General features: G+C 45.4%; 1 protein-coding gene across 1 annotated transcript in view; it reads left to right on the top strand.

Moving 5' to 3' along the window:
- Positions 1-26,294, top strand: part of NEO1 (neogenin 1) — a 165,931-nt gene that overhangs the window by 51,136 nt on the left and 88,501 nt on the right. The window contains exons 2-4 of the mRNA XM_057378764.1: positions 2,677-2,994; positions 18,877-19,149; positions 22,760-22,913. Coding sequence (XP_057234747.1) covers positions 2,677-2,994; positions 18,877-19,149; positions 22,760-22,913 — 745 coding nt within the window. The remainder of the gene's footprint in view (positions 1-2,676; positions 2,995-18,876; positions 19,150-22,759; positions 22,914-26,294) is intronic.

Raw genomic sequence — 26,294 nt, 5'->3', positions numbered from 1 at the left:
TCTGTGGCTCACACAGATCTTGTCTGTGCCAGGGCACTCGGCCGTGTTTTGGCACAGCTGGCTCCCTGCCACTCATCTCCAGAGCAGATCTGGGGGGAAATAAACCCAAACCTGCTGGGAATGAGTGAGATTTACCTGTTGCTGTTTCTGAGCACAAAGACAGACTTGTCAGACTTTAGTGTCAGTTTGTTTAGGGCCAGCATTAGCCCAGACGGAGGCAGCAGTGTGTCCATGCCTGTGCACATCYGTGTGTGGAAAGGGGAAGGGCTCCTGCACCGAATTTGCCCCTTCTGCCCGAAATCAGCTGCTGTCATCGAGCTGAGTGATCAATAGGSTGATGGAGTGGAGAGACAGCTCTTGACAGGTACAGGAGTTTATTAAGRTCAAGTGTGTCCAAACCCTTCTGTGTAGAATCAAGGCTTGAGTGCAGCATGAGCTGCAGTGTGCTTCTCCAGTGTGCCCCAAACCCAAACTGCAGATACTCAGAAAAATGGTCTCAGTTCTGGTTTAAGTTCCTTCAAGCTGGCTAGGATTATTCCCCAGCTCTTTGCATTTTTCCCCACTGCTTTCAGTGCAGGAGCACGGTGATATCCCAGGACAGAGCWGCTTGTGCTGTACCTTCCCAGGACYCTTGGCAGGAGTTTGGTGCCTCTGAAACCTGCCTGAGAATCCACTTCCCATTCTTCCTCAAGGCTTGTGATCCCTGCTGTGCTGCTCTCAGCTCTTGGTGTGCTCTCTCTTGACATCCCCTGCTCTGTTCTATTTCCTGGGACACCTTGTTGCTTCCAGGGCAAGACTGATCTTATCCCACYGATGGACTTRATCTGCTCCAGTCTGCRCTGGAGGGCAAACAAAAAGCTGTCRTTCCCCTTTCACACATTTCCTGGGGTTTATTTGAAAAGCCAGAGTGAAGCAAAACTCAAACCAGTGTATTTTGTTCTCACAGGGGCTTGGATCTATGTTGGAGAAACTTAGAGGAGCTTGTAATCGAGGGGGAAAAAAGAAGGTCAATAGGCTGGGGAGAGCGCTTCCCTTGGAAAACCCAGGGACTGTGCTGCTCAGTCTTTAATTTTACMAAGACCTTTACTTTCTGGGACACTGGAAGGGATTATAGTGATAAACAGGTCAAAGATTTTCCTGCTGCTCGTGGCTCTTGTTTCTGCTGTGCCATTTGGAGAGCTGAGACTGAGGATTTCAGAGATTCAGAGAATYGAGAACATCCATACGTAGGTGGTGGTACAAACCAGAGTAAAATAAGCAGCTCTTAGAAAGCGTTAAAGTTTTATTTTTTTGTTCTGTATATTTGGTTTGCGGGGGTGGTTTTGGARTGTCTCTGTTATCCTCAAGAAAGACAATCCCAAGGATTTGGATCCCAACCTAACAGGTCTCCAGCCTGACACTGYCACTAGGGGAACTTCAGTCTTTCTAGAATGTTTTCCTTTATTTCCCCTTTGAATTCTTGGAGGTAAAAGAGCATTTGAACGCTATCAACTGCAAAGGCTCATTTATCTGTTGTTTCTTTCACACCACTCCTGCCTTATCTCCAAGTTGCTGTGCATTGTGAGTAGCAGAGACAATGGGCTCGGTGCAGGAAGGCTGGAGTCTCTCTCAGGGAAGCTGAGCTCTCGAGGCTCTTTGGAGACCAGGGACTCTCTGTGTAGTTCTGTGATAGAGGGAATCATATCAATTTGTTAATTAAGGTCATTTTAGAAGGTAAATCCGATTTTTAAAACGCCACAAACAACCAAGCAATGGCACAAGCTGCAGTGCTTCCAGGACAGCCTTTGTTTGCAAGTGAAGGTCGCCTGCAGGGTTACGCATTTTCCCCAAACCCCAGAATTATTCTGTGACTTAATTAAACAAATACCATTATTAAATACATATTTGTCTTTAAGGTAGTCATAACATAGTTGAACTTTTTTTTATTGACCTGTGAAAGATGAAATGGTTTTGAGCTGAGTGCTCAAAATATGGGTGTTATTGTTATATTGTTATATTGTTATATGGGTGTTATTTATTTCTAAGGTGGGTTTTAAAACCCAAGGTCCCCTTTTTCCTGAACCCAGTATTATGCTGATGTGGAAAACTGTTCTTCCCTGGACGAATTTGTCTTCTGTTTTCTATGGATGATTAAGTTCAGACAAGTCAAAATGATACTGACACACAATCGTTCTGCTTGACCAAATACACCAGAAAGACAGTAATTAAAATTCACTTCTTAATGCAAAGGAGATGTTAATTACAGAACTCTTTGRGGAATACTTAAAATGGAAAAGTAATCATGTTTATCCTGGGCTAGGATGGGAAGTAAAAAAAAACACTGTATGATACTTGCAAGATGTGTTAAGCTCAGAATGGGAGACTTCTCTTGAGGGCTGAATTGTTCTTGTTGGTTCCTAATCTTGGTGACACAAACCACAGGGACAGCTCTGCTGTGAGGGCACCCACACCCCACAAAGGCCAGGAGCAGGGCAGGGAATACATTTTAGGGATGAAAATGTCTGGGAATCTGAGGGTCCACGATGTGAATAGTTACAACAGAAAACACTGTCATACAGAACAAGCTGGTTTTAACCTGTCCAGTGACAGGATGTGAGTGGTGGTAGTGCTTGTGCTCATTGCAGTATCTTGAAGGAAGGTGGAAAACTAAACCCAAAATTCTGTGCTGATTTTCAGAATCCCTGGTGAGAACCTTCACTCCTTTCTACTTCCTGGTGGAGCCCCTGGACGTGCTGTCGGTGCGTGGGGCGTCGGTGATCATGAACTGCTCGGCGCACTGCGAGACCCCTCCCAAAATCGAGTGGAAGAAGGACGGCACTTTCCTCAACTTGGTGTCGGACGACCGCCGCCAGCTGCTGCCCGATGGATCTCTATTAATTAACAGCGTGGTGCATTCCAAGCACAACAAACCTGATGAGGGATATTATCAGTGTGTGGCAACCGTGGACAGCCTGGGCACCATCGTGAGCAGGACAGCCAAGCTCACCGTGGCAGGTAAGGCTCTGCTTTGGGATTGTGGCTGAGAGCTGCTGATGGAGAGGGGAACTCTGCCCTTGGGAAAATGGGGAGGTGCTTCCCAAGGAGCATGAGCTGGTTCCCTCAGCTGTCAGGAAATTGGGACTGTCTCTCGTTTTACTGGCTGGAAGTGTTGTGTTCTGTAAGCAGCTTAATGTGTGGGGACTTCTCAGGAARTGCTGGAGATCAGCAAAGCTGCAATGAATGGATTAAGAGAAGTGTCAGGTGTCTGTAATCACAATGGAGATTTACCACAGCTTAGAAGGGGGAAMAAACCAGGATTTARCTTTCTTTATGTATAAATAACCTTWAAATAACTTTCTGTGCTTGTATGTGGAGATTTACCTGCTCCATCTGAAACTTTTGGGAAGCTTCTAACAGCAGTGTGTACAATCCTTGCAGGACTGGGAGACAGGTACAGAATGAAGTGCTGAGGATTCATATTTTTCTGTTTCTTGAGCATCAGGTATGAACAAGGAAGCTTGAAAATTGACAACCAATCAAATGTGTAATTTTTTCCATTAAAAAGCCCAAGTTGTGACCTCAGCTTTGGTGTTTTGAGTACCCTTTAGACTTGATAGGTGATAGTTTTTATTTGGGGGGTAAAAAGCAATGAGGAGGTGAAGTTTGCAGGTAAAAATAAAGATTATGGCTGGGGAAAGTGATGTGTTCTGTCACTTGTCCTCTCAGGGCTTGGGACTGTCAGTTTGTGTCTTGTAMACAGTAAAGCAGGAAGAGATTTGTAATTATTGAGCAAGGGTGAGACTTCAAAAACCAACCAAAATGAAAAAACGAGGTAAACTAAGGCACTGTACTAGGAAAAAAGCCTAAGAAGCAATTTTCCTTTGTTTCTCTAATGATGTTTGCCAGCCTTTTTCAAACAGTTTTTTTTTTCCTTTGCTTAATAAATGTCTCGGGGTAATGAATTCTTCGTGACTGGTGCTCCTGCGTCCCCCAGAGCTGCCGCTTCCATCATTTGTATTCGGATGTTGTTCCCATTAACTTGGCTTGTGGCATTGTTGTGAAACATCAGCAGTGTCAGAAATARAAAAATTGGGGTTTTATACCTTAAAAGAGTGACTTTGAGAGTCTCTTAATGAGGAATAGATTCCCGAGTTTCTTGGCAATGAGGACAATAAAGGCAGTTCTCCCACACTTCTCTYGAGCAATTACCACCTCCTTGCATCGCTGCTGTCGGGATTAATTCTGCTGCTTTCCACATGAGAGCCTGCAGCCTCCTGCCTCTGCCATCAGCCTGCTCTATATGATCATTAGGTGAGGTTAATGGGGTTAAAAATGAAGGTAAGCCAAAATGTCTGCCCAATTTCCACTTCCATTTTCCTCTGTCTAGGTAGAAAGTACTATTTCAATTGATACTTGTTTTTSTGAAATGATGGGATCTTTAAGAGCCTTTTAGTACTTGAAAAAGAACCCTAGGACTTGAAAAAAAATACCCCAAGAACCTACTTGGAAAAAACCCCACAGCAAACAACAGTGCAGTTCTGGTGAGGTTTGTTTTTTTTCCCAAACAATCTTAACTAGAAAACAGAGCAAACACAGCCTAGGCCAAGGCAATAAGGATCTTTCCCACACAACCAGTTGCCCCTTTGGCACACATTGGCCTGACAGCTGTGTTATAAGATTATTRATTGATTCCATGCAATAAAATGATMCTTTCATYGCCCAGAACTAGAGGAAATGCTGGTGACACATGTTGTGCATTGCCTTCTGCCATCCTGAGCGTTGGAAAGCTGCCCCAGAGCATCCTCTGGCTGCGCTGCTGCAGAGGCTTTGGCAGATGTGGCTGTGTGAAAACCTGTTTACCACCCCAGCCGAGTGCCAAGAGCTGGGCAGGGCGGCACCAGCTTTAATCCTCTGCTAGGGGGAAGGGCACTTGGGTTGCTGAAGGCTTTGGAATGAGAGGTGGAATATTTAAATTYTGGTTTAGCCTATTGCTTTTCTTGTCCTCATTTGAATCCCTCGGTTTTAACAGTGGTTTTTAATATTCCTTACCACCCTCTTTGTTTTAATTGGCAGCTTTCAGGCTGTGGTGAGCGTGGGCATTGTTAGCATAGCAAGGGCTCCCCTCGGCCTCAAAATTCCAGTGGGAGGGAGTGAATTCCGCTCCTAATTGAGCAGTGGTGTGTGGGGTTCCTCTGGTGTGTCAGTGTGGTGCTGCCATGCACCTGATCTGTAAAAGGGAGCATTCTGAAGCGTAGGTTGCATGTTTTAACAGCTTCTTACTCATGAAAGAACTCTTAAAAACGACGAGCTTGGTGAGTCATGGAGGCCAGGGCAGGGAAAATCCAGTAAAAACACGTTGTGTTCCATCCTACGGATACAAGGCTGGAGTTCTCAGTGCTGAGCTGCCCCGCTGAAGGACGATCCTCAGCAATCTACCCAGGTCCTGCAGGAAGGTGGCCACATTGGAAAAATTYCTTAAGTTATTTAAAGGACTTTCTGTATATTCTAGTTTGGAGGAKCTAAATTTTTTGGGTGTTGGAATCTGAAGCTCTTTTGTTGCTGGGGTTTGGTGAACCATTAGTCGGAAAACTCAACTCAAAACACACACGGAGTGCTGGGGCAGGGTTTGAAGGAGTTCTGTCAAATCTGTCAGAGACAGACTGGCTTGGGTTTGCATCAATTTATGTGTTTGACCCTGCCATGGCAGGGGAATGGATCATGGCAGGTTCACTGAGCACTTGGCGATGGCCTTAAAGGACCTTTTTTGTGTGTGATAGTCCATGAGAAGACTTTGCTCTTTGGGTTCTTGGAGGTGTAAGGATCAAGAGGTTCCGTGGCAACTGCACCTCTCAAAGAAACTCTTCTTTGCTGCCTTTAAATTTAAAAAGCAGCTCAGAAGATGTGATGAAATATTCCATTATGAAGAACACTTGAATTAGTCTGTAACTTGAAATTGTGTGCTGCTACACCTTGGTAGTCAAATGTTTGCTGTTCTCACAGACTTGTAGTAGCAAATCCTGAATTTTTAGGAACTGCAAACAGCAATAAATGTTAGTTTTCTTTAATGAGCAGCAGTTTGGGGATATGAGCATCTCTTTCCCATTCCATGTGAGCCTCCACAGTTGGTTCCTCCAAGCAAAGGAAGGTGGAGTTTGTCATCAGCAGTTTCCTGGGGCAGTGGAGAGAGAAGGTGTGGTGGTCATTCAGTCCATGGGATGTGTAGGATTTTCCCATTGTTATGATGGGTTTGAAGTAGGAAACGTCAAAGGAGCTGCCTGATTTATGTAAAGCCACAACACTTTAATCAGTGCCTTGGTATACTATGTTTTTAATTGGCTTTTGAAATGCAAATCTGCCTTTGATACTTAAGTGCCAGTTAGATCTTAAGAAGGGTAAAGGGTTTGAAAAAGCTGCTGTAAAACATGGATTAAAAATAGGTTTACAAAGTTTTGGAGATTTGTGTCTGTAATTCATCTTGGAAAAATAAATATGTATGTATTTTAATAATAAATATAATGACACGAGCTGAAAATATTCCCAAGATGATCTTTCCCCAGCCCCTGGTTACTGTGGCCTGGTTAAAGCTTTCCTGAAGCTTTTGTTGAGAGAACAGATTCTTGAGGATCTTAAAGTTGGGAAGTGTGACAGGGCCACTGAGTTTGATCAGGCAGATTTATTTGCTCTATATATCCATTTAAAGACTGCTCACTAAATGATTTGCTTCACCTCTTGTCATCTTCTTTCCCCAAGTGAATCCAGCTGTTTTGCTTCCTCTTCTTCCACTTATCCTTGCATTTGATAATCCTTGGCTTTGAGCTTTGTGTCATTTGCTCGGCTGTGATGAGGCAGCTGTGGCRCTGCCTTGTACAAACTTCAGGTGTGTCTGAGTTTCATTAATTCAAAAGCACTTGGTGACAACTTCTGACTTGTTTTTTCTCACCTCAACTAAATAATCTCCTTGAGTTATTATTTCTCATTTAAATAGTCACAGAAATCTTACTTTCAAGCATTCATTTTGTAATTACTCATAGAAGAAGCACAGACAAATCATTTCTATTAAGAAATGCTCCTGCCATGAAATGTCAAACTCTTAAAATGGTTCAGGAAAATTTGAGACATATTTGGTAAAAGTGTAGGAGATCTCCTTTGGAACTATTAGGCACATTCAGGGGCAGCACAGCCCAGGAGGAGAATGTTCCTAAAAAGTGGCTGTGGAAATGGAACAGTGAAGCTTCATGTGTTGAAACCTKGGGAGATTTCCTGCTTTTCCAGCTGGAGATGGACACTGGAGTGGGCTGAGGCCCATATTTGGAAGTGTGCATATTGGAAGGATTTGGTTTTGAATTCCAGGTGTGCTTAAGCCCTTTGTGCTCCTGAGYGGAGTGTCTCTGCTCCCCTGAGCTGGGTAATGCCCCCCTCTTGCTGCCATCCATAGCTCTGGCTCCTCTGGCCTGCAGGACCATGGCACAGGGCTCAGTGTCACAGTGTGTGCTCTGAGAACTGCATCTGAGCAAAGATGGGCTCTGGAACTGCATTGGGACAAAGGTGTGCTCTGAGAATTGCATCTGAGCAAAGAAGGGCTCTGAAAACTGCATCTGAAACAAAGCTGTGCTCTGAGAATGGCATCTGAGCAAAGATGGGCTCTGGAACTGCATTGGAGCAAAGGTGTGCTCTAAGAGCTGCATGTGAGCAAAGGTGTGCTCTGAGAACTGCATCTGAACCAAAGGTGTGCTCTCAGAACTGCGTTGGGACAAAGGTGCATCCTAGAACTGCATCTGAACCAAGAGGGGCTCTCAGAACTACATTGGAACCAAAGGTGTGCTCTCTGCCTTGGAACAAACGTGGGCTCTCAGAACTGCATGTGAACCAAGGTGTGCTCTCTGCATTGGAACCAAGGTGGGCTCTGAGAACTGCATCTGAACAAAGGTGTGCTCTAGAACTGCATTGGAACCAAGGTGTGCTCTGAGAACTGATCTGAACGAAGGTATGCTCTCAGAACTGCGTTGGGACAAAGGTGCATCCTAGAACTGCATCTGAACCAAGAGGGGCTCTCAGAACTACCATGTGAACCAAGGTGTGCTCTCTGCATTGGAACCAAGGTGGGCTCTCAGAATCTCCCCGGAAGCCCCTGCAGCCTGTTCCATGTGTGAGCTGGGTGTCCCCAGCTGGGTGTGACCTTGCTGAGTGTCCCTGTCCCATCTGCTGGGACTCTCTGCTGTGAGTTCCTCCACACATCCCACGTTGGGAATGGGCCTCACTTGGGAAGTTGCTGCAGCTTTTAGCTGACCACATTGCCTGTGCAAGGTTCATTTGCACCTTGCTTGTGTCAGCTTGGGGCTTCCAGACTGATGGCTCAGAGTGCTTCCCTGGAATTGCTGCATGGATGGGCTGTGCTGTTCTGTGGCTTGGAGGAGTKAATTCTGGGCTACGAGATGCCAGGGCCTCATGCTGCTTCAGGTGCAGCCCCAAATCTCCACGCTTCACCTTTTCTCCAYGGGCTAATAAAGAATTTCTCTTCAATAAATTTAAAGTGTTACTTTCTGTAATGTACCAAGATGCTGTAAATGAGGAGGGCAGGCAGAGAGAAGGAATTCTGTGTTCATTCCAGACTTTTGTGAGAGGCAGTGGGTGAAGTTGTGGCCAAGAAATGATGATCCAGGCCATTMCCTGAGCACAGCCTGTGGGAGGGAGCAGCACCTGCAGGGCTGTGGATTTGCAGTTAAAAGCAGTGCTCTGCAAAGCCCAGCAGCAGAGGTGTGCTGTGTTTCCTTCTGGGCTGTTAGAGTGCTTAGCTATTTAATATCAATCACTTATTTCTGTATAAAGCMTGGTGAATAGATAAGGATTTCTTTTTTCAAACATTAATTTGAGCTGAAATTTTATCTTTGTTTTTTGCCATAACTACAAGGAACTGCACGGAAGTAGCCAGGTTGTTTGATTCTGTTTGCTTATGCCCTCTGAGAAGTTTGTCAAACCTAAAACACTGCTCAGTTGTAATCTTTAATTTCTTACTGGAGTCTGTGCCATACCTAAGGCTGAGGGCAAAGTTCAGGACAAACCATCCCAGCTTCTTGGAGATGGGGTAATGTTAGAAATAACAGCACTTTTTTACCCAGGATTGCACATTTCCTTCAACAGCAAGAGGAGAAAGGTAATCTCRATCAGATCTTAATGAATAAAGAACATTCTGTACCTTGGAATTGGAAACCTCAGAGCAGAGATACTTCAGAGGAGGGTACTTAAGAGCACTTAGCCAGTAAGTGACACGGATGATAAATTTTCCTTATGGAAATATATTTTTCTATGAAAAAAGCATGAGTGTTTTTCATAAATTCACTTAGATCAAGATGCATTTCTTCATGACAGGTAAATGGGAAAGGTGGTTTTAACACAACTTCAGTTTGTACAGGTTCTGTCAGCTGTTACTGAACGTGGGAGAGTTTAGACATTTAAGATAATAAATGTTCTACCTTGTGTCATTCTCAATTCTTTCAATCCACATTTGTCCAGTTAAGGTAGGGAAGAAAATCTGTGTGAGCCTTTGAACTGGAAGGCAAAGGTGCAGTTTCAAAACCATTATAAATTTTTAGTGTCAGGCTGGGATTTAGTACCAGAGCCTCTTGCCATGTGCAGGGCAGAGAAGGGCAGGCTGTGCCTGCAGCTGGATTACCACAGGAATCCTGGGGAAAGCCCAGCAGGGAAYGTGACCTGCTTGTTTTGAAACTCTTCATTGACATCTAATGACCAAGTTAGAGCCCAGGTGAAGAGACTCTCAATTTGCTTGCTGAAGGATATTAAAAGCAGTTCCTATAAAAAAATGCAGGTTTTCTTCAGCTTTTATATTTCAAGTTTMTTACACCTTGTATCAAACCAAATGCAGCAGCCCATTCTGACTAATACTATCCCTGTCCCGAATTGTGTGGGTCAGTGAGCCAGTTAAAGCTTATTTGTGCTCGCTGGAGGGTGACAAATGCTCTGCTGAAGCTGGAGCAGAGGGGGCACAGCGAGAGCTGTGGCACTCGTGCCTGAGCTTCCTGCTTTAGTAATGATGTAAYAGTGCTGCTCAGAAAAGAACTCAGATGTGGTTTCTTGAGTGAAATTCAAGCCCAGTGCAATTCAAGTCTCGTAGTTGGCAAAGAGAATATCCTTTGAGCGTTTAGTTAATGGATAAAGCCATGTTCATGTACTTCAGAATAATGTAAACTTCCTGTAAACCATGAGAAATGGGAGCTCTTTGCAACRTGCATTCCATCTTGACCTCTGCCTTTGGAAATCTGGCAGGTGATAGAGTTAATCTACGGAAAAACAGGAATTCTGTGGAAGGGAGCTGAGGGGCCAAATCCTGAAATCCCTTGGGCTGACGCTCAGCTGGGGGGCCTGGATGGGGGGAYGAGGACAGAGTGAAACCATATCGATGCTGCATCAACACCCTGARCGAGGAACTTGGCTGAGCTTTGTTCAAACTGGATTCTCATTTGTTCATATTTTGACTCAGATCAGATTTTCCCCTCTTGCTGCTGTGCCTGTCAGCCCCAGCAATCCCCGTGTAATTCTGTTTGACAAGTTTGCACGGAATCCCGAGCTGTCAGCAGAGCGATGGTTACATCTGCAGCCCGGGTTCTGCACTCCCTGCCTGCTCCAGTGTGGAGAGATTTCAGCTTGATTTAGTGCACACTGAAGGGTCTGTGTGCTGCCACTGGTYAGGGTTCTGATTCACTGAATATTGCATTTAAAAACAATAAGAACCTGTGCTCTCACCCCGACTGAAAGGTGACTCAAAAGCAGCAAGGGTAAGAAGTGTCATGGCACAAGTGKGTCTCTGATTAATGCATTATTTTTCTGTAACAGAAATTCAAGAGGAAGTTTAATGACCCTGAAAAGGAARCAGAATGGAGGAAAATTGTTTTTAATAAGGAAAAATGAAGTTATGACATTTGACAGGATTAATTTTAGTGAGGTTAGTTCTTGGTAATGTCCTTAAAAGTATAGGGCATGTCTCACCATTCACATGAATWCATGGGAAATAAAGATGTTGCAAATTATTAAAAACTCTCCAAGCCTTATTTGCATATAGAAACCCCTATTTTGGGGCAAACATGGGAAAATGTCTCCGGATAATTTATATGTTTCTGTAAAGGTGTTGCTCTTCCTTCTGTGACAGCTTCTGAAGTAAGCTCTGACTTAGATACACCATCGATCTGCTCTTAAATTRAACAGAGTAAAAATCARGCAAAGATWGGTTTYGTTATGGAGACACCTSTAAAACTCTGTCCCTGMTCCTCTGAGGTCCATGGCCAGCAGCTGCTGGAGGGGTCAGTGGTGTGCTGATCCCACCTGAGCCGTGCTGCCCCATTCCCTGGGCCTCAGGCGTGGCTGTGCTGGATAATTTGCAGTTACAYGGCTCTTAGTGTTCTCCTTTATCCTGCCACGCTCCCGTGTTGTCCCAGCCATCTCTTTGAGCTGCATGTTTGTGTCTGTAGAAGTTCTTTGTGCTTTGTGTTTGTCTGCTGTTCTGTCACCTTCAAGCAGCCTGGTTTTGCGGGGTTTCTTTGCCATTCACGCATCCCGAGGAGCTCGCGGTGAAATTGTTGGTTATTTCCTGTCTCTAAATGCCTGTTGTCAGGTACCAGCTGTCTTTGTCACTGTCTATAGAGTTGCTTGCAAAAGTTTTTCAGATCTTTCCTTTCTTCCAGTTTCATGATAAATTTATCCTGACAGTCCTCTCTGTGCATTAATCTTCTTTGAATAGCTTGTTCACATGAGCTTCCGTAATTGATAGCCTCGCCTGGATCTAAAATTATTTAACCTGTCAAGCTCTTTTCTTCCACCACAACCCTTGGATCTTATTCTTCTTTTGTTASGGCTCTCGATTTTGTTTTAGAAAGAGTAATTGTGAGCCTGTAGGGTTCTTATTTTTAGGCAGTCTGTTGATGAAGACCTGAAGTTCCTTAAATGATGAGGCAATCTRTGTGCCTTATCTTTAGGGCTTCTCTTGAAATCCCACAGGGGTTTMATTGGCCTTGCTATTAGAATGATCTTCAACGGTAGCAAATAAATGACTCCATGGTTTGCATGCCCTCAATTCATTTTTTCTGGCATTAGAMTGTTGTTTTAGCTGTTTCTCGGTGTCTTTGGAGATCAGATTCATTGTGGCTGCTGCAGCTTTTCCTGCTGCTGCTGCTGGAGCTTTTGTGTTGTTTGGCCCTTGAACTGCCAGTCCTGCCTCCAATTTYAATGGTATTATTTTACCTCCTCCACCAGCAGATCTATTTTTTCTGTGTTTCTGTGCCATTCCTTGCAGCATTTCCTGAGCCTGACCATGTGCCATGGATTGGCATCCCCACCTCACCCYCACTGCTTTTCTCGTAGTTGTGCTTGTCAGCAGTGACCTCTGTATTTTGAAGATCCTCCTTCAATCATTTTTCTTGCTCCCATTTCATTCCTGGAATAATTTATTGGTCTCTTCTTGATATCACCTGACTAGAATTTGGATTTACTTGTTTTGTCAGATGGAACATTATTATGCTGATGTGTTTTTCTTTTCCGAAGACCCTCTAAAATTTCTGGATGTGTAGTAGACATAAGRGAGAAACTCTTCCCTGTGAGGGTGTTGGGGCCCTRGAACAGGATGCCCAGAGAAGCCGTGGCTGCCCCTGGATCCCTGGAAGTGTCCAAGGCCAGGTTGGACAATATTTTGTGCAGTATTTTGCTATTTTTTTTGTGTACTTTCTCCAKGTCATCGGATAATTGAGTTTGGAAGGATCCTTGGGAGATGTGAGGTTCAGCTGTTCAGAGCACTCTGAGGTGCCACCAGGTTGCTCCCTGTGTTTCTGTGTGTGTGGCTCCTGTGTCACTGCTGTGTCCAGTGACATCCTCTCCCTCTCTTCCTTCATTTTTACTCAGCACATGCCACCTTGTCCACGCACTCACGGCTGTGTTCAGCCCAGTCAGGATTCTGGTTATGCACTGACATTTCTCATGTGTGTTCTGTATTCCACACACTTCCCAGTTCTGTTTTAGGAAGGACATTCCTCTCTCTGTGTTACRATCCTTGTAAAAACCCTCTTCCTTTCCCTGAGGAGCTGGCTTCTGCCTGGATTTCTGCTTCTATTCTCCCTGTCTGGTTTGCCTAAGCAAGGAGGGGGAATGATGTGCTGGTTGGTGTTTGTAGCAAGGACTGGAAGCATCTGGCCTTATCCTGATTCAGGTGRTGCTGGACTTGTGTTCTCCAGGAGTGGCTGTAATTGCAAAGTCTGCTCCATTTGCCAGTGAGCTCCATGAAATATGTCTCATTAACAGGAGTGTATTTTAAGCCGTTTCACACCTCTGCCGCTCCAACAAATGATGCTGAATAATGTTGGAGAGAAGGAGCTGTGATAATTTAATGAAGTGTCCACAGATGGCTGGACTTATTAATTTTTTAGCAGGGTTGTGGTGAGGAGCTGATGCACTAACAAAATATGCGGCGTCTTTGTGATCGGCTGCGTTGCTGAAGGGTAGCAGATGTTGGAGCTGTCCTAACAATAGGGGATCATGTTCCCATCCTGCAGTACCTCCTTGTGGTGCTGAAATCCTCACACTCCCCAAGAGGCTGTTTGGGGAAAAGAGTCCTTAGTTACGGATTTGTCATGAGTTCAAATCTGATCAGGCAGACGGCAATGGGGAAAATTCAAGTGCCTGAAAATTGCGAGCAGTTTGTGGGATCATTCACGGAGCAGTTGGATGAATTTCAGATTGAGAGTGGAAGCTGTAGGGTGGAATGTTTAGCGCTGGTGCTGCTGAAGTTAGAGTTGGGTAAGTTAGGAGAAACTTCAGTCAGAGTTAGCACTGGGCAGCAGAGGCTTTTCACAGATGGTATCCAGGAGGGAACAGGATGGAAAACCTGCCAGCTGCTCCTGTGCTTTGCTTTTTCCATATTGCAATGGAAACGGGGGAAAAACGGAAAACATTTGCTGAGCACATCGAGATGTCACAAGGAAGCCTGAAACCAACTTTGGGGAAATGTTAATTGCACAAACATGTGATGTGTGTGTGCTTAGAGCAGTTTATGCTTGCACGAAGTGTTATTTTAAATTCCAGTTGAGCAGTGGCAACACACAAAGGAAAACACAAAGACTTGTGACCATTTGTAAAGGTACAGCCCTGCCAGGACTGGGAAAGGGAATTCCTGCACAGCTTTCTCTTCCCTAGAGAYGAGGAGATGGTTCTGTTTTCTCACTTTCCTTTTGCAGTGTTGTTTGGTGAGCTGTGTCCCAAATGTTGGTGGGGCTCTGGGGATGAAATGTGTGTATGGCAATGGCATCCACATTTAATAGAACAGCGTTTCCAGTGCTGCTGGCAGGCTGCAGAGCAGAGGCAGGTTTGATTCTGGAGCTGCTTCCTGCCCTCAGATGAGTGAGTTATTCAGTAATGGTTGATTATGGAAGGTTTTCTTCCTTTCAGTCTCCTTGGACATGATTGGCACTGGCTGCAGTCGCAGGGAGGCTGCTGAGCAAGATTGGCATCTGGCTCAGGGCAGTGAATTCCCTGCTCCTGCAGGCTCCAGGAGATGAAATACTGGCTCCATTGAGGGCAGGAGACTACAGCCAGAATTTTAACCATCTGTGTTTTCCAGGAGCATGGGAATTATTGCTCTTCCAGGCACATCTTTTTCAGAAATGGAGACAATGGRCCACAAATCTCAGTAACGCTGAGACTGGGAATGCTGATTGAATGCACCACATTTGCATTAATAGATTGTTCATTCACATTCCTGCCATTGCTCTGGACTTGGATGAGGGAAAGGGAGAGACAAAAGGGAAGGAGAAAAGAGGGACCCAATTGACTTCCCCCCTTCTCTCCCATTTGCATTGTCCTAGCAGAAATGCGGAGTTTGGGATGCATCTAATCCCTGTTAYATGCACGTGAGTGCACTGTTGCTTATGTGTTCTCCTGCCTGTGTTTAGAGAACATTCCAAATGGAAAATCATCYTTCCTAAATTGAGTTTATTAACCTGCATTCTTGCTAGGTCAGTAGTATTTTCCTTTGGCGTCCTAAAATCGATACCTAATGTATGTGCACTGCCACRGAATGATTAATGTGTGTACAAACATGAAAAAATTGTCTTTAATGTCAGAAGCCCTAAGTGTCATTTATTGTGACGTTCATTTACCAAAAGATGGGCTGATGTCTCCAACTGATTGCCCTGCAACACGTGGGTGAGGAATGGGAGCTGCTTCTCATTAGGATTGTGTCTTCCATCCCTGGCAGTGCYCAAGGCCAGSTTGGACAGGGCTKGGAGCACCCTGGGACAGTGGAGGGTGTCCCTGCCATGGCAGGGAGTGSCACTGGATGGGCTTTAAGGTCCCTTCAACCTAAACCCTTCTGGGATTCTTCTCATTATTAGATCTTCTTGCTCAGCCTTCTCRATTGAGGTGTTTGGGAAATACAAACTACTAGGAGAAAAAAAGGATCAACTTTAAAAAAAAGTTAACTTTAAAAATGGTTTTAAAAGCATTTGTAGTAAAAAGCATTTAACTAGACAGAATTAGCTTACATGGTAATGCATTCAAAAATGATTACAGAAAGTTCAGGAAATGCTGGCTTGGAAGTCGATAATTGATGTTTTGAGGAGGGAAGGAGCAGCTCTGTAATGGCAAGGTTCTGGGCTGGAAGATGAAAGGGTGTTTTCTAGTGGCTCAGCACTRCAGGAGGTGTGCCAGCGCTCTGGGACCTGCTCCTGGATTTATAACCAGGTCTCCACATTAATAGTAATTAAGGCCTGGATTTGGAGTGCTTTTTGTAATGCATCGTGATTGTTTTGTGGTTGTTTGTTGGCCAGAGCGAAGTGTCCTCCTCCACAATGGAGGCTTTTAAGCMGTGCAAATTGCCAATAATTGTAGAACAAGAGAAAATTACTCTTTAGGACAAAATTATAGGCTAGGTTAAAATACATATTTTTAAAACACACRGGACTATGACGAAATACAGGTTTTAGTGGCATTTAAGATGACTTGGAAAATGAGCTGTAATTTCATTTCTAGTGAGTAATGAAACCATCTTGAATCAAGCTTATTTAACCTCARTGGAGCACCTGCACACAACAGAAGGCAGAAGGTCTGTCTTGTCCAGGAAATGAATTRTACTTGTGAGGGATTTAAATGAAAGAGTATTTGAGCTGGATGGGAGAAATTGCAGGGCTTCAGTCCTCCAGGAACGTTCTCACTTGTGCTTCAGGTTACCAGTGTGGGGCTGTACCAGTGGTGGTTGTTGGGAGAAAAGAGATGGCAACAGGTGAGGTGACAACAGGAGTCACAGGTGAGGTGACACCAGGAGTCACAGGTGGGGTGAAAACAGAAGTCATGAGGTCACCTGGCAAAAGGAGGTGACCCAGGATTCCTCCTTGTCTGGGGAAAGAACTGGCTTAATATGCAGRGCTCTTAATAAATGAGAATATTGAGAGAGATTAGAATCAGAGGTAATTATGAACATTTAATGGGTTGTATCAAGAAGATTTTCAGGAAGGACAGATGCCTCAGAGCCTGGAGTCCAGGGGCTCAGGGTTAACAGCCTCATCAGCTGGAAGAACATCTATTTACCCACTAAATGAGTGAGTGTGGCAAACGAGGAGACCTCATTGCCCTTGCTGTGGCCTCCATGGTCTCCTAGGAAGGATTAAATAATGCTGCAGACTGAGTAATGATGGGATTCTGGCTCAGTGTGCAAAGTCAGGCAGGTGCAGAGACACCTTGGGTTGTGCCAGGACAGAGGGATGGGTGATTCAGGAGAGCAAAAGGTCACCTGGGTTCCAGGACTGAGCTGCAGAGCCACTGAGATGTTCCATCTTTTGGGAAGATCCAACAGAGAAATAGTTTTGTAATATTTCCGTGGATGTTTGGGATCTTAAATTAGAGCAGGCGCTTGGGGTTGTCGTCTGCCAGGGGTGCTTGGTGGGAGAATGGGAGTCATTGGGATCGGAGCAAAGGAGGTTCTGACTGGATTTAGGGAAGAAGTTCTGCTCCATGAAGACATTCACGAGGTGGAACTGGTTGCCCAAGAATTGTGCAGTGCCCATCTTTGGGGATTTTTGAGGACAAATCCTTGAGAAACCAGCTCTGATCTGGCAGCTGACTCTACTCAGGCTGGGTCCCTTCCTCCCCAACTTATCCTGCTATTCTACTTCTTTAAAGCTGGGTGGGATTTTAGGGGCACGAGGGAGAGAAACGAAAGATCGTACCTTCATTAGGCAGAAGGAAAGTTGAAAGAAAGAAGTTGTGATTTTTGTTCCTGTGAATTCCTTGGAGGGACTAACAGATAAATATCAAAGATACAAAATAATACCAAAACAAGGTCAAGATGAAAGGACTGCAAGTTGGTTGGAAGTACACTGGGAGGGGAAACCAGAAACAGGGTTTCTCAGAGGAATGAAGTTATGGAAGGAGCCTCCAGGAGGGATTCTGAGAGGGAAGAAAAGATGTAAYGGCTGGAGATGAACTGAACAGGGTTATGGGAGGAACTTGACAGGACAGAAGTGATTTATGTGTTAGGAATCTCCTCTGTTAGGATTCAGTCTGGCTATCCTGAAGGAATGGTCCTTCTAGTGGTCCRTTCCCAGTGTGTTTGTGATGGGTATTAAGTTAGATTTGTGAAAATAGGGGTTGAACTGTGGCAGATTTGATGATTTCCCTGTGTGGATGGATATTTGGGGTGGGGTGACTGTGGCTGGCTGCCTGTCCAGCTGTCCCCTCATTCTGATCCTCAGCAGGATGGAGAGGAAATAAAATTAAAGTTAAAAAGAGGCAAGATGGGATCTCTGCCAGTTACTGTAATGGCAGGACAACCTTGACTTGGGGAGAATTAATTTAGTTTCTTGACAACTAAAATAAATTGAGTGGCAAAAAACCAAAACCAAACTAAAGCACCTTTTCCTCCCTTCTCCCCATTTTCCAGACTCAACTCCCTGCCTTCATTTCCAATTCTTCAGCCTCCTGCTCTACCCTGGTCTYCCCTGGGCAGCACCCAAAGCTGCCTGCCCTTCATCCTCTCCCTCCTCTGACCTGCTCACTCCAGGGCTGTTCCTCACTGCTCTTCCATGGTTTTCCTTGTCTTGGATGTGCTTCACAGATGTCCCCCCAGCCTCACTGTCTGTCTCAGCTGTGGCTCCATGGAACCAGCCCCAGCTGTGTCCCCAGCCTGTTCCCTCAACTCCCCCAAGGRTGTGGCCTCCCCAGCCCAACTTGGAGCCTTTCAGTGGGCTCTGGGTGGTTCTGGAGAATGTTTTTTATGGAAAAGGTAACATGAGAGTTGTGCAGTACTGCTGGGTCAGCTCTGTGCTGTGCTTTGGAGAAACCCCTGTTTCAGCTGCACTGAGAATGTTCCTATGGAAATACTTATCTCAATATTTACCCTGTGGCAGTGTACAGAGGCTTTTGCAGTTGGGGATGAAGGTATTTTTTGGGCTGGAAGGTCTGCAGGGCCTGAGCTCTTCCCTGTGGTTGGAGATGCTCACAGGCTTCCTTTCCATATTTTGGGAAAAGACTACTTTAAAAAGCCCCCAGTAATACACTTCCATTGTGTTGTAGAGGCTGTGGCYGCCCCTGGAAGTGTTCCAGGCCCGGTTGGACAGGGCTTGGAGCATCCTGGGWCAATGGAAGGTGTYGCTGCCCGTGRCAGGGTGTGGAATGGGATGGGCTTTGAGGGCCCTTCCAGCCCAAACCAGTCTGGGATTCTGTATTATTTGGTTTATTTTCCTTTACAGCATCCATGTTCAGCATTGTCCTGTCAGCTGTTCAGGTTTTCAAAGAGTTGGAGAGCAGCTTCATTTTTTTAAAACTACATTCACGAATCTTAACTTGAACTTCCAAGCTTCAGTGTGATCATCAGCACATGTCAAAGGCGTTGTTTTGTTTCTCTTGCAGGCCTGCCCAGGTTCACGAGCCAGCCGGAGCCCACGTCCGTGTACCGCGGGGGCAGCGCCGTGCTGGGCTGCGAGGTGGCGGCCGAGCTGGCGCCGATGCTGCGCTGGGAGCACGAGCGGCAGGCGCTGACCCCGGAGCCGCGCCTGCTGAAACTGCCCAGCGGGGCCCTGGTGCTCAGCAACGCCTCGGACACGGACGCGGGGCTCTACCGCTGCGCCATCGACAGCGCCGGCACCAAGTACAGCGACGAGGCCGAGCTCAGAGTGCTGCCAGGTACCGCTGCTGCTCCTCAGCTGGGCTCCTTCTGGGGCTGCAGGGCCTGGGGACACCCGGGGCTTCCTTCCTGCTTTTATGGGATTGGGGGAAAGGCTTCTTTAAAAAGCTCCCAGTAATGCGCTTCCATTGTGACATGATACAGAGGGGGAACTGACTGTGTCTGTGGGTATAAACAACTGTCTAAGCAGTGCAACCTTTGGGAAATCTCCAACCCAATGTCTTTGCAGGGCCTGAGCTCTTCCTTGTGGTTGGAAACACTCATAGGCTTCTTTCCCATATTTATTGGTTCAGCTTTAAGGCATTTTGGGGAAAGACTTCTTTAAAAATCCCCCAGTAATGCACTTCCATTGTGGCATTATACAGAGGGGGGAACTGACTGTTTCTATGAGTATAAAGGTTTGGGGTTTCTGAGTTTCTCAGGTTGAATCTCATGTTTCAAGCCCTGAGGAAATTGTCTAAGAAATCCCTTGCTCTTGGGATGCTTTAATTCTTCCCATATTCAGGAAGTTCGGGCTGTCTAAACAGTGTGACCTTTTGGAAATCTCCAACCCAATGTCTTTGCAGGGACTGAGCTCTTCCTTGTGGTTGGAAACACTCATAGGCTTCCTTCCCATATTTAATGGCTCAGCTTTAAGGCATTTTTGGGAAAGACTTCTTTAAAAAGTCCCCAGTAATGCACTTCCATTGTGACATGATACAGAGGGGGAACTGACTGTTTCTGTGAGTGTAAAAGTTTGGGGATTTCTGAGTTTCTCAGGTTGAATTCAAACCCTGTGCAAGTTTCCTAATGAAATTGGGCCTTACTCTTTTGCTTGTGGAGGGTGAAGCTGAGATGGTTTTAATTGTCCMAATATTCAGGAAATTCTGATTGTCTAAGCGATGGGACCTTTTGGGAAGCCTCCAACCCCCAGAGGGGGTGACGTTTTCTTTTGGAAGGTTCAGCTTTGCCTGTTGTGCTGCAATGTTCAGATATTTTTGTTAGAACAGAAGTCCAGTGCTGATGTAAACTGTCAGCACATTCAGCATGTTCTGTTCCCAGTGACACTGCTGTGTCACCAGCTGTTTGAACACAAAGGTTTGAAAAGTGACCAAAAATAGGACAGGAACGTGGATTGTGCTTTCCCARACTAGGGAAATCCAGACTGGGTTTCATATGAGGTTCCTTAATTGTTCCCAGAGCTGCCTCTTCTGGATTGGTCTCATGTTGGAATTCTGATCCAKTTGTTGCTCTTGGGGAGCTGCTGGAGGGAGTGGCTGAGTTTCCATCTTGAGAGGCTCTCAGGGTTAGGCTGGACAATGTCATGGTTGGCCTGACCTAGTGTGGGKGACAGGTGAGCTTCAGGCAGATGGGGGCATCTTAGGGGTCCATTTCAAGGAAAAGTTCTGTTTCACTTGGCTATGGCTCTTCTCTACTTAAAATGCGAAATTATTCTGTAAAATACCCCAATTTTACAATTGCAGCTCTCTTTGGAAATTGGGGAGTTGGAAATGAATTCGTGCTCAAAGCAGGAATTCATTTCATTGAGTTGTTTAGCCTTTCCAAAGCCTTGTGCTTTCTCCAACTAAGAATTTGAAGAAAAGCAATTTCCAAAAGATGCTTAATTGAATTCCTGTAGTTTGGATTGCCTTCATGTTTCTGCAGCTCTTCAAATGCTGAGGATTTTGCTGATTTTTTTTGAAACTGAAGATTTCTTGATAAACTTCCATATTACGTGGACCTTTGAATTCTTTTGGCTCCAGCTGTGATTTTCTTGCTTTTGTAATGCTTTGCTGAAGGTGATGAAATAGAGCTGTGTTAGGGAATACGAACGGTGCTGTTTCTTTGCTCGGTCATGAATCTGAGTGTCGATAGTCAAGTTTGGTGAAATCCCTCCCAGCAGGCTTTTTTTAAAAAGTGGGATTAAGCTGTTGAAGGGAAAGCTCCTTTAGTCTTGAGCGGCCCCATAATTGATTGTTTGGCCTGAGATTGTATTTGAAAGAAGGATTTGAATTAATCTGTTCTTTATTCAGTTTATTCCCCTTTTAAATGGTTATCTGATATGTGGCTGACAGTGAACCCAGCACTGCTTCCCAGGCTTTGAAACACACCCAGCACACTCCTGCATCCCAGGGATTTGCATCCCCAGTGTTCTGCTGCTTAAATGTTCTGCTTTGTCTGATACCRGGCTGCCACTGAGCAGGAGGATGCATTTCTGGTGCTTTCAAGCATAGGAGTGCAAGGGAAAAATGTCATTTAATGTTTGGATCCAGTTTCCATTTATCTGGGAGCTGAACTCGCTCCTGGGAGCTGGGAGCAGTGGCAGTCGTGTCTCCAGGGAATCGCCCGCTCCTCTCCCTGTAAGGATGGCTGGCTGGGGATGCTCTATCCCAGCTTTGCTCCTGGCTGGCTCCATGTGCTGCTCCAGGTCCCTGTCACTGYGTTATCCCCGCTCTCAGCAGGGCAGAGCAGCTCCTGCCAGCAGGGAATGTGGGCAGAGCTGCAGGGATGGGGTTGGGTCACCGGGACTGCTCAGAACTCGGCTGCTTCTGTTCTGCTTCTCCTGAGCGTCCTGGCACCTCCTTGTGTTGGACCTTGGAGCTCCTGTGTGCCCTGAGCTCACTGCTGTGAGCACTTGGTATTATTTTAAGTGTTTTGAGCTGAAAAACAGCAAAACAGCAACTTGCAGAAATCCCAGTGAGTATCACCTTGGGCCCAAGTGAGGGAGCAGCCAAGTGTGTGATGAGACACAGGAGGTGCTTCRTTCAGAGGAGGTTCAGAGTTCTCTGCCCCATTTAGCTGGGCAATATTTTGAGGGTTTGTCCAGATRTGGGGCTTTGCTGCAATCACACCCCAAACACCCCTCAGAGTGCTGGGAGTGCAGGAATTAGTGTAGGATGAGSATGGAGTGAGCAGGGCTAACTCAGCCCAAACTGCAGCTGCTCGGGAGAGCTCCTTTGCTCTGGGTGCAGTGCTGCAGGACACAGAGAGTCCATGCTGTAGTAGGGGCTGAGTAATCATGCACTTGGCTTTTGGTTCTTCTTAATGGGGGGAGAGAAAGGAAGAAAACCCTCCCCTGCCTCATTCAATGCAAAACTACCTCAGCGGATTCCCCATTTTCATAAGGATAGAAAGCCATAGTAGGGGAATTTTGTTCTGTGTTACTTCCATGTTCACTCTCCCTGGCTGTTGTATTTCACTTGGGATGAGCCCCTGCTGCAATAATTTCATTTTCCAGCATGTAAAAGCGCTTCCTCAGGGCAGCTCCCTGATGAAGCCCAGGGCTGGCTGGACAAACTCAAACCTGTCCCTTTCTTTCCGAAATCTCTACTACCTGGTGGAAGTTCCAGTTTCAGGGCTGGAGCTTTGAGCTGGAATAGTTTCCCAGGGAATTGGAAGAGGGAGAATCCAAAGGTGGGGAATCAGTTTGCATGTCTGGAGGAAATGTAAAGCGGCTGGGAGAGGCTCCGACAGGCTGTGGGTGAGGTGGGGATGGAATCCTGGGGAGAACGCAGGAAAGTCCAGGAAAGGAATTAGAGGTTTCATTTGTGGTTTTCTTGGGCTGGTTGGGTTTTGTTTCAGGGGTGTTTTTGGTGGTTTTGGTGACACTGTGCCATGTGACATTGACAGATCCCGAGGAGCCRCAGAGCCTGGCGCTGCTGAAGGCGCCCTCGTCCCTCAGCAGGCTGCCGGGCCAGAGCGCCGTGTTCCCCTGCGTGGCCACGGGATTCCCAGCGCCCTCCGTCCGGTGGACACGGAATGAGGAGGAGCTTCCCACTGACGGGTGAGTAATGGCTTTGTGACAGCAATCCAGCTGGAGCCAGCTTTGGGATCCSTGCACACCTTCCTTTATGCTTCAAACCCAGACTGCAGAGGCTGGTCCCAAACTCTGGAGGGCTTTGGGATCGCTGTTGGGACAGGGGAGGTAGGTCAGGAGACTTGGAACAGCCTCAGGGTGTTTTTGGCAGCCATTTGAAACGAAGAAATCTCGTCTGAAGCAGCGAGGTTATTAAGAATAGATTACTTTTAGATTGGCCCTGGAGCAGAAGCAGCGATTAAGGGAATAAGGACAGTGCAGGAAAATGAGGATGATGCGGTGTTGGGGTATTCTGAGTGTGAGGCCCTGCATTTGGTGTTGGAGTATTGAGTGTGACCCTGCACTCACTCTTCCTGCGGTGGAGATGCCCACTGTGTGTCAGAATATCCCATGTGAATTGAAGAATAAGGAATTAAAGCAAAGTGACACATTTTCTCATTAAAGTCGAATATTAAAATGGTAGGCATGATGCCTTTCAGAAATGCGTCGAATGAAAACTTGCACATTGTCATTGCTGGTGTAGTCAGTCAGGATAATGTGGTAGAAAATCTATATAAAAAAAGCAGAACAAATCTCACCACAGCCCTTTTTGTCCATGTAATGAACGTGCTTCCCAGAACCAGGATTACAAACAGATATTTGAATGTTTTCCATGTCCCTCAAAGTCAGTGATAAGATTAATGGGGAGCCAAGTTAATCATGGAACAAGGAGAGGTAAATTGTGGTGTGGCTGACACAGAAAGCAGCCAGAGCAACGCACAAGTCTCTGCAGCACCAGGGATATAATATATCTCTTTTTTGGCAACTCTTAAATTAAAAGAATCCAGGGGCTGGTAATTTGAGCTGTCTTTGTTGGGAGGCTGCTGTGGGAAATGACAAACAGCCCCGTGCCCCTGAGAGATGGTGCTGGTGTCAGTCTGAAGGCACATGATTTAAATTCAGGGGGTTTTGTAAATGTAAGAAATCACTGCCTCACGAAGGCTGGTACAGCCTCATCAGAGCTGCACAACCAAATGGGCTGAAATGGCAGAATAAATGTGCCTGGAAAGATCTTAATTTGTTTTTCTTGTGTGTAAAGTGATGTTATGTCTCATCTTTATGAAGTTTTGCTGCCCCATCCTTCTCTGGGTTCTGGCACATTCAGGGCACAGGGAGATTCAAGCTTTTCTTTTATTTTCTTGATTTTTGAGACTTAAAGCCCAGACTTTCCCACCCCTGAATACAGTACTGTTAATTCCCTTAGGAATTCACTCCCCTCATTCCTTGAGGTTGCCATGATAACTTCCRAGGGCTTCACTGGTATTTTGTGTTTCTCAAAATGCAGAGTGGGAAATTGTTCTGGAGGGCTGGGGCATAACATTAATAGATATATTTGATCTTCAAATGTACCCRGTTTGAGCCAGGTCTCACCTGAGTTCTCAGAATATTTAGCATTAGTTTTTAGTGTTATGGCCCTTTGTCACAAGAACAGATTCCAGTTGACTTTTTTTCTTCTTGCAACACTCAGCTCTTCTTTTCTTACAGTGAAACGKGTGTTCATTGTAGACTTGACTTTTAAGGTGGGTAAAGGAGGAAATKTGATCTTTTTCCCCTTTGTGGGGGTAAATTTCCTTCATTGTTCCTTCAAGTGATCAGACTGTGCCAGAGCTCCTGAGTCTGCTGCTCGTGACTGGCTGAGCAGGGAAAGGACTCAAAGAGCAGAGAACAGAAACCTCTTAAACTCCATTTACCCTCCAGCTATTGTGTTATTGGTGTGAATAGAATAACTGGAAAATCTCCAGAAATTAAGATTCTTTGTTGGAGAAAAGCCTGCAGTTACTGTTGCTAAATACCTACCTTAGCTTGTTATGCATGGTCTGTTAATGTAATTACAAATTAAATCACATTTAATTTGTATTAAAATCCCTTTTTGCTATAAAAGTACRACTTTCTTAGCGTGGCTTTTCTTTATCCTAAGAAAAAGCTGATTCTTTTTGTCTGGGCAGGTTTTAATGTCCCTTCTGCCTGGGAAAGCTCTGAAAGCCTGGGTTTGTTTGGGCACTGCYCCACCCCTAACATTAGCATACATATGTGTAGGTATAGCTATATGTATTGGGACATTTTTCTCTGTGTGTCTGGGCTAGGAAACAAACCCTGGACAGCATGAGCAGATTTATCCCTCATTTTGACCCCGTTTAAAGGGTTTTACACAAAACCTTATTTTTATTTTGGTCATAACTGTGGTAATGAATTAATACAAAATTGAATGTTTGTCTTTCAAGCTGTATTCCTAAGGAGAATATGGATATGAACCTGCATTTATAGGAAAAATAGATTAATTTTAAGGCTAGTAAGTAGTGGGTTTTGTTTCAAACCAAGACAGAATTAAATATTTGTTATAAGATCTGGAAAAAAGGGAAGGCGATTAAATTTGATGGATTATTTGTTGAAGACTGCAATAAGATTTATGTTAATGGATAAATACGAGTAAACTTGAGTGATGGCAGCCTTGGCAGTTGTTCAGACAGCCTGTAATGCAATATATTGTGAAATTAGTTGCTGTGATAAAATATTTTCCAAATTAATTAGAGTGCGAGAGACGGGAGCTTCGGGTGTTGGGTGAGAAGTGGAAGTTAATGCTCTGAGATTCCATTGGAACAGGGCTGTTAGAACTCCAAGGAATCCTCCAGAACTCACTAACTTGAAGATTTTTAAAGAAATCTGATGGAGATCTACTGATTTCTTGGTTCTCCACAAAGAATTCCATTAAAGACTGAGCAGCTGTACTTTGAACTGGCTCTCTGGTCCAGCTGGTAATCCTCATATATTGTGATTTTCTCCAAACTCCACTGTTTGTAAAGAAAGGAAAAGGCCAAACCCTGCTCTGGGTTGAGATGTAGCTCCAAATTTGAACTCCAAAATCCCAAGGAAGCTCCAGCCTCGTGTCTGATCCACCACGGTGGAGGGTGGGCACCTTGTTGGTCTTTAATGCTGGCTCATGGACAGACATCATCCGTGGGTTCAGCACYGGGAATATCCTCCTCCTTTTCCAGCTGGATTGCCTCCCTGGACTCYGAGTGAGGAACAGCTCTGCCAGGAATGAGGAGAATGCTGAGGGCAATGGAAGGAAGCAGGGAAGGCACTGAAGTACAAAGTTGTTGGAGTAAATCTCAGGCCCTTTGTGGAAAATTTCCTAAAGCAAAATCTGCTGTAGTGTCGACATTTGTACAAAAGGTTAGCATGGAAATGTTATATTCAGGTTGCGTAGTTCTTCAGGTCTGAGCCAGCTTGGAGCCTTTCTTACYTGGTAAATATTTTTTATTTCACTCTCTAGTCTGGCTGAGGCTCCTGCTGTAGGAGGGTCTGTTC

Source organism: Malurus melanocephalus, unplaced genomic scaffold, assembly GCF_030028575.1.
Source record: "Malurus melanocephalus ecotype Western Australia unplaced genomic scaffold, MMel_1.1 scaffold_372, whole genome shotgun sequence".
Classification (NCBI taxonomy): Eukaryota; Metazoa; Chordata; class Aves; order Passeriformes; family Maluridae; genus Malurus; species Malurus melanocephalus.
This window is presented reverse-complemented; position numbering and strand designations above follow the sequence as displayed.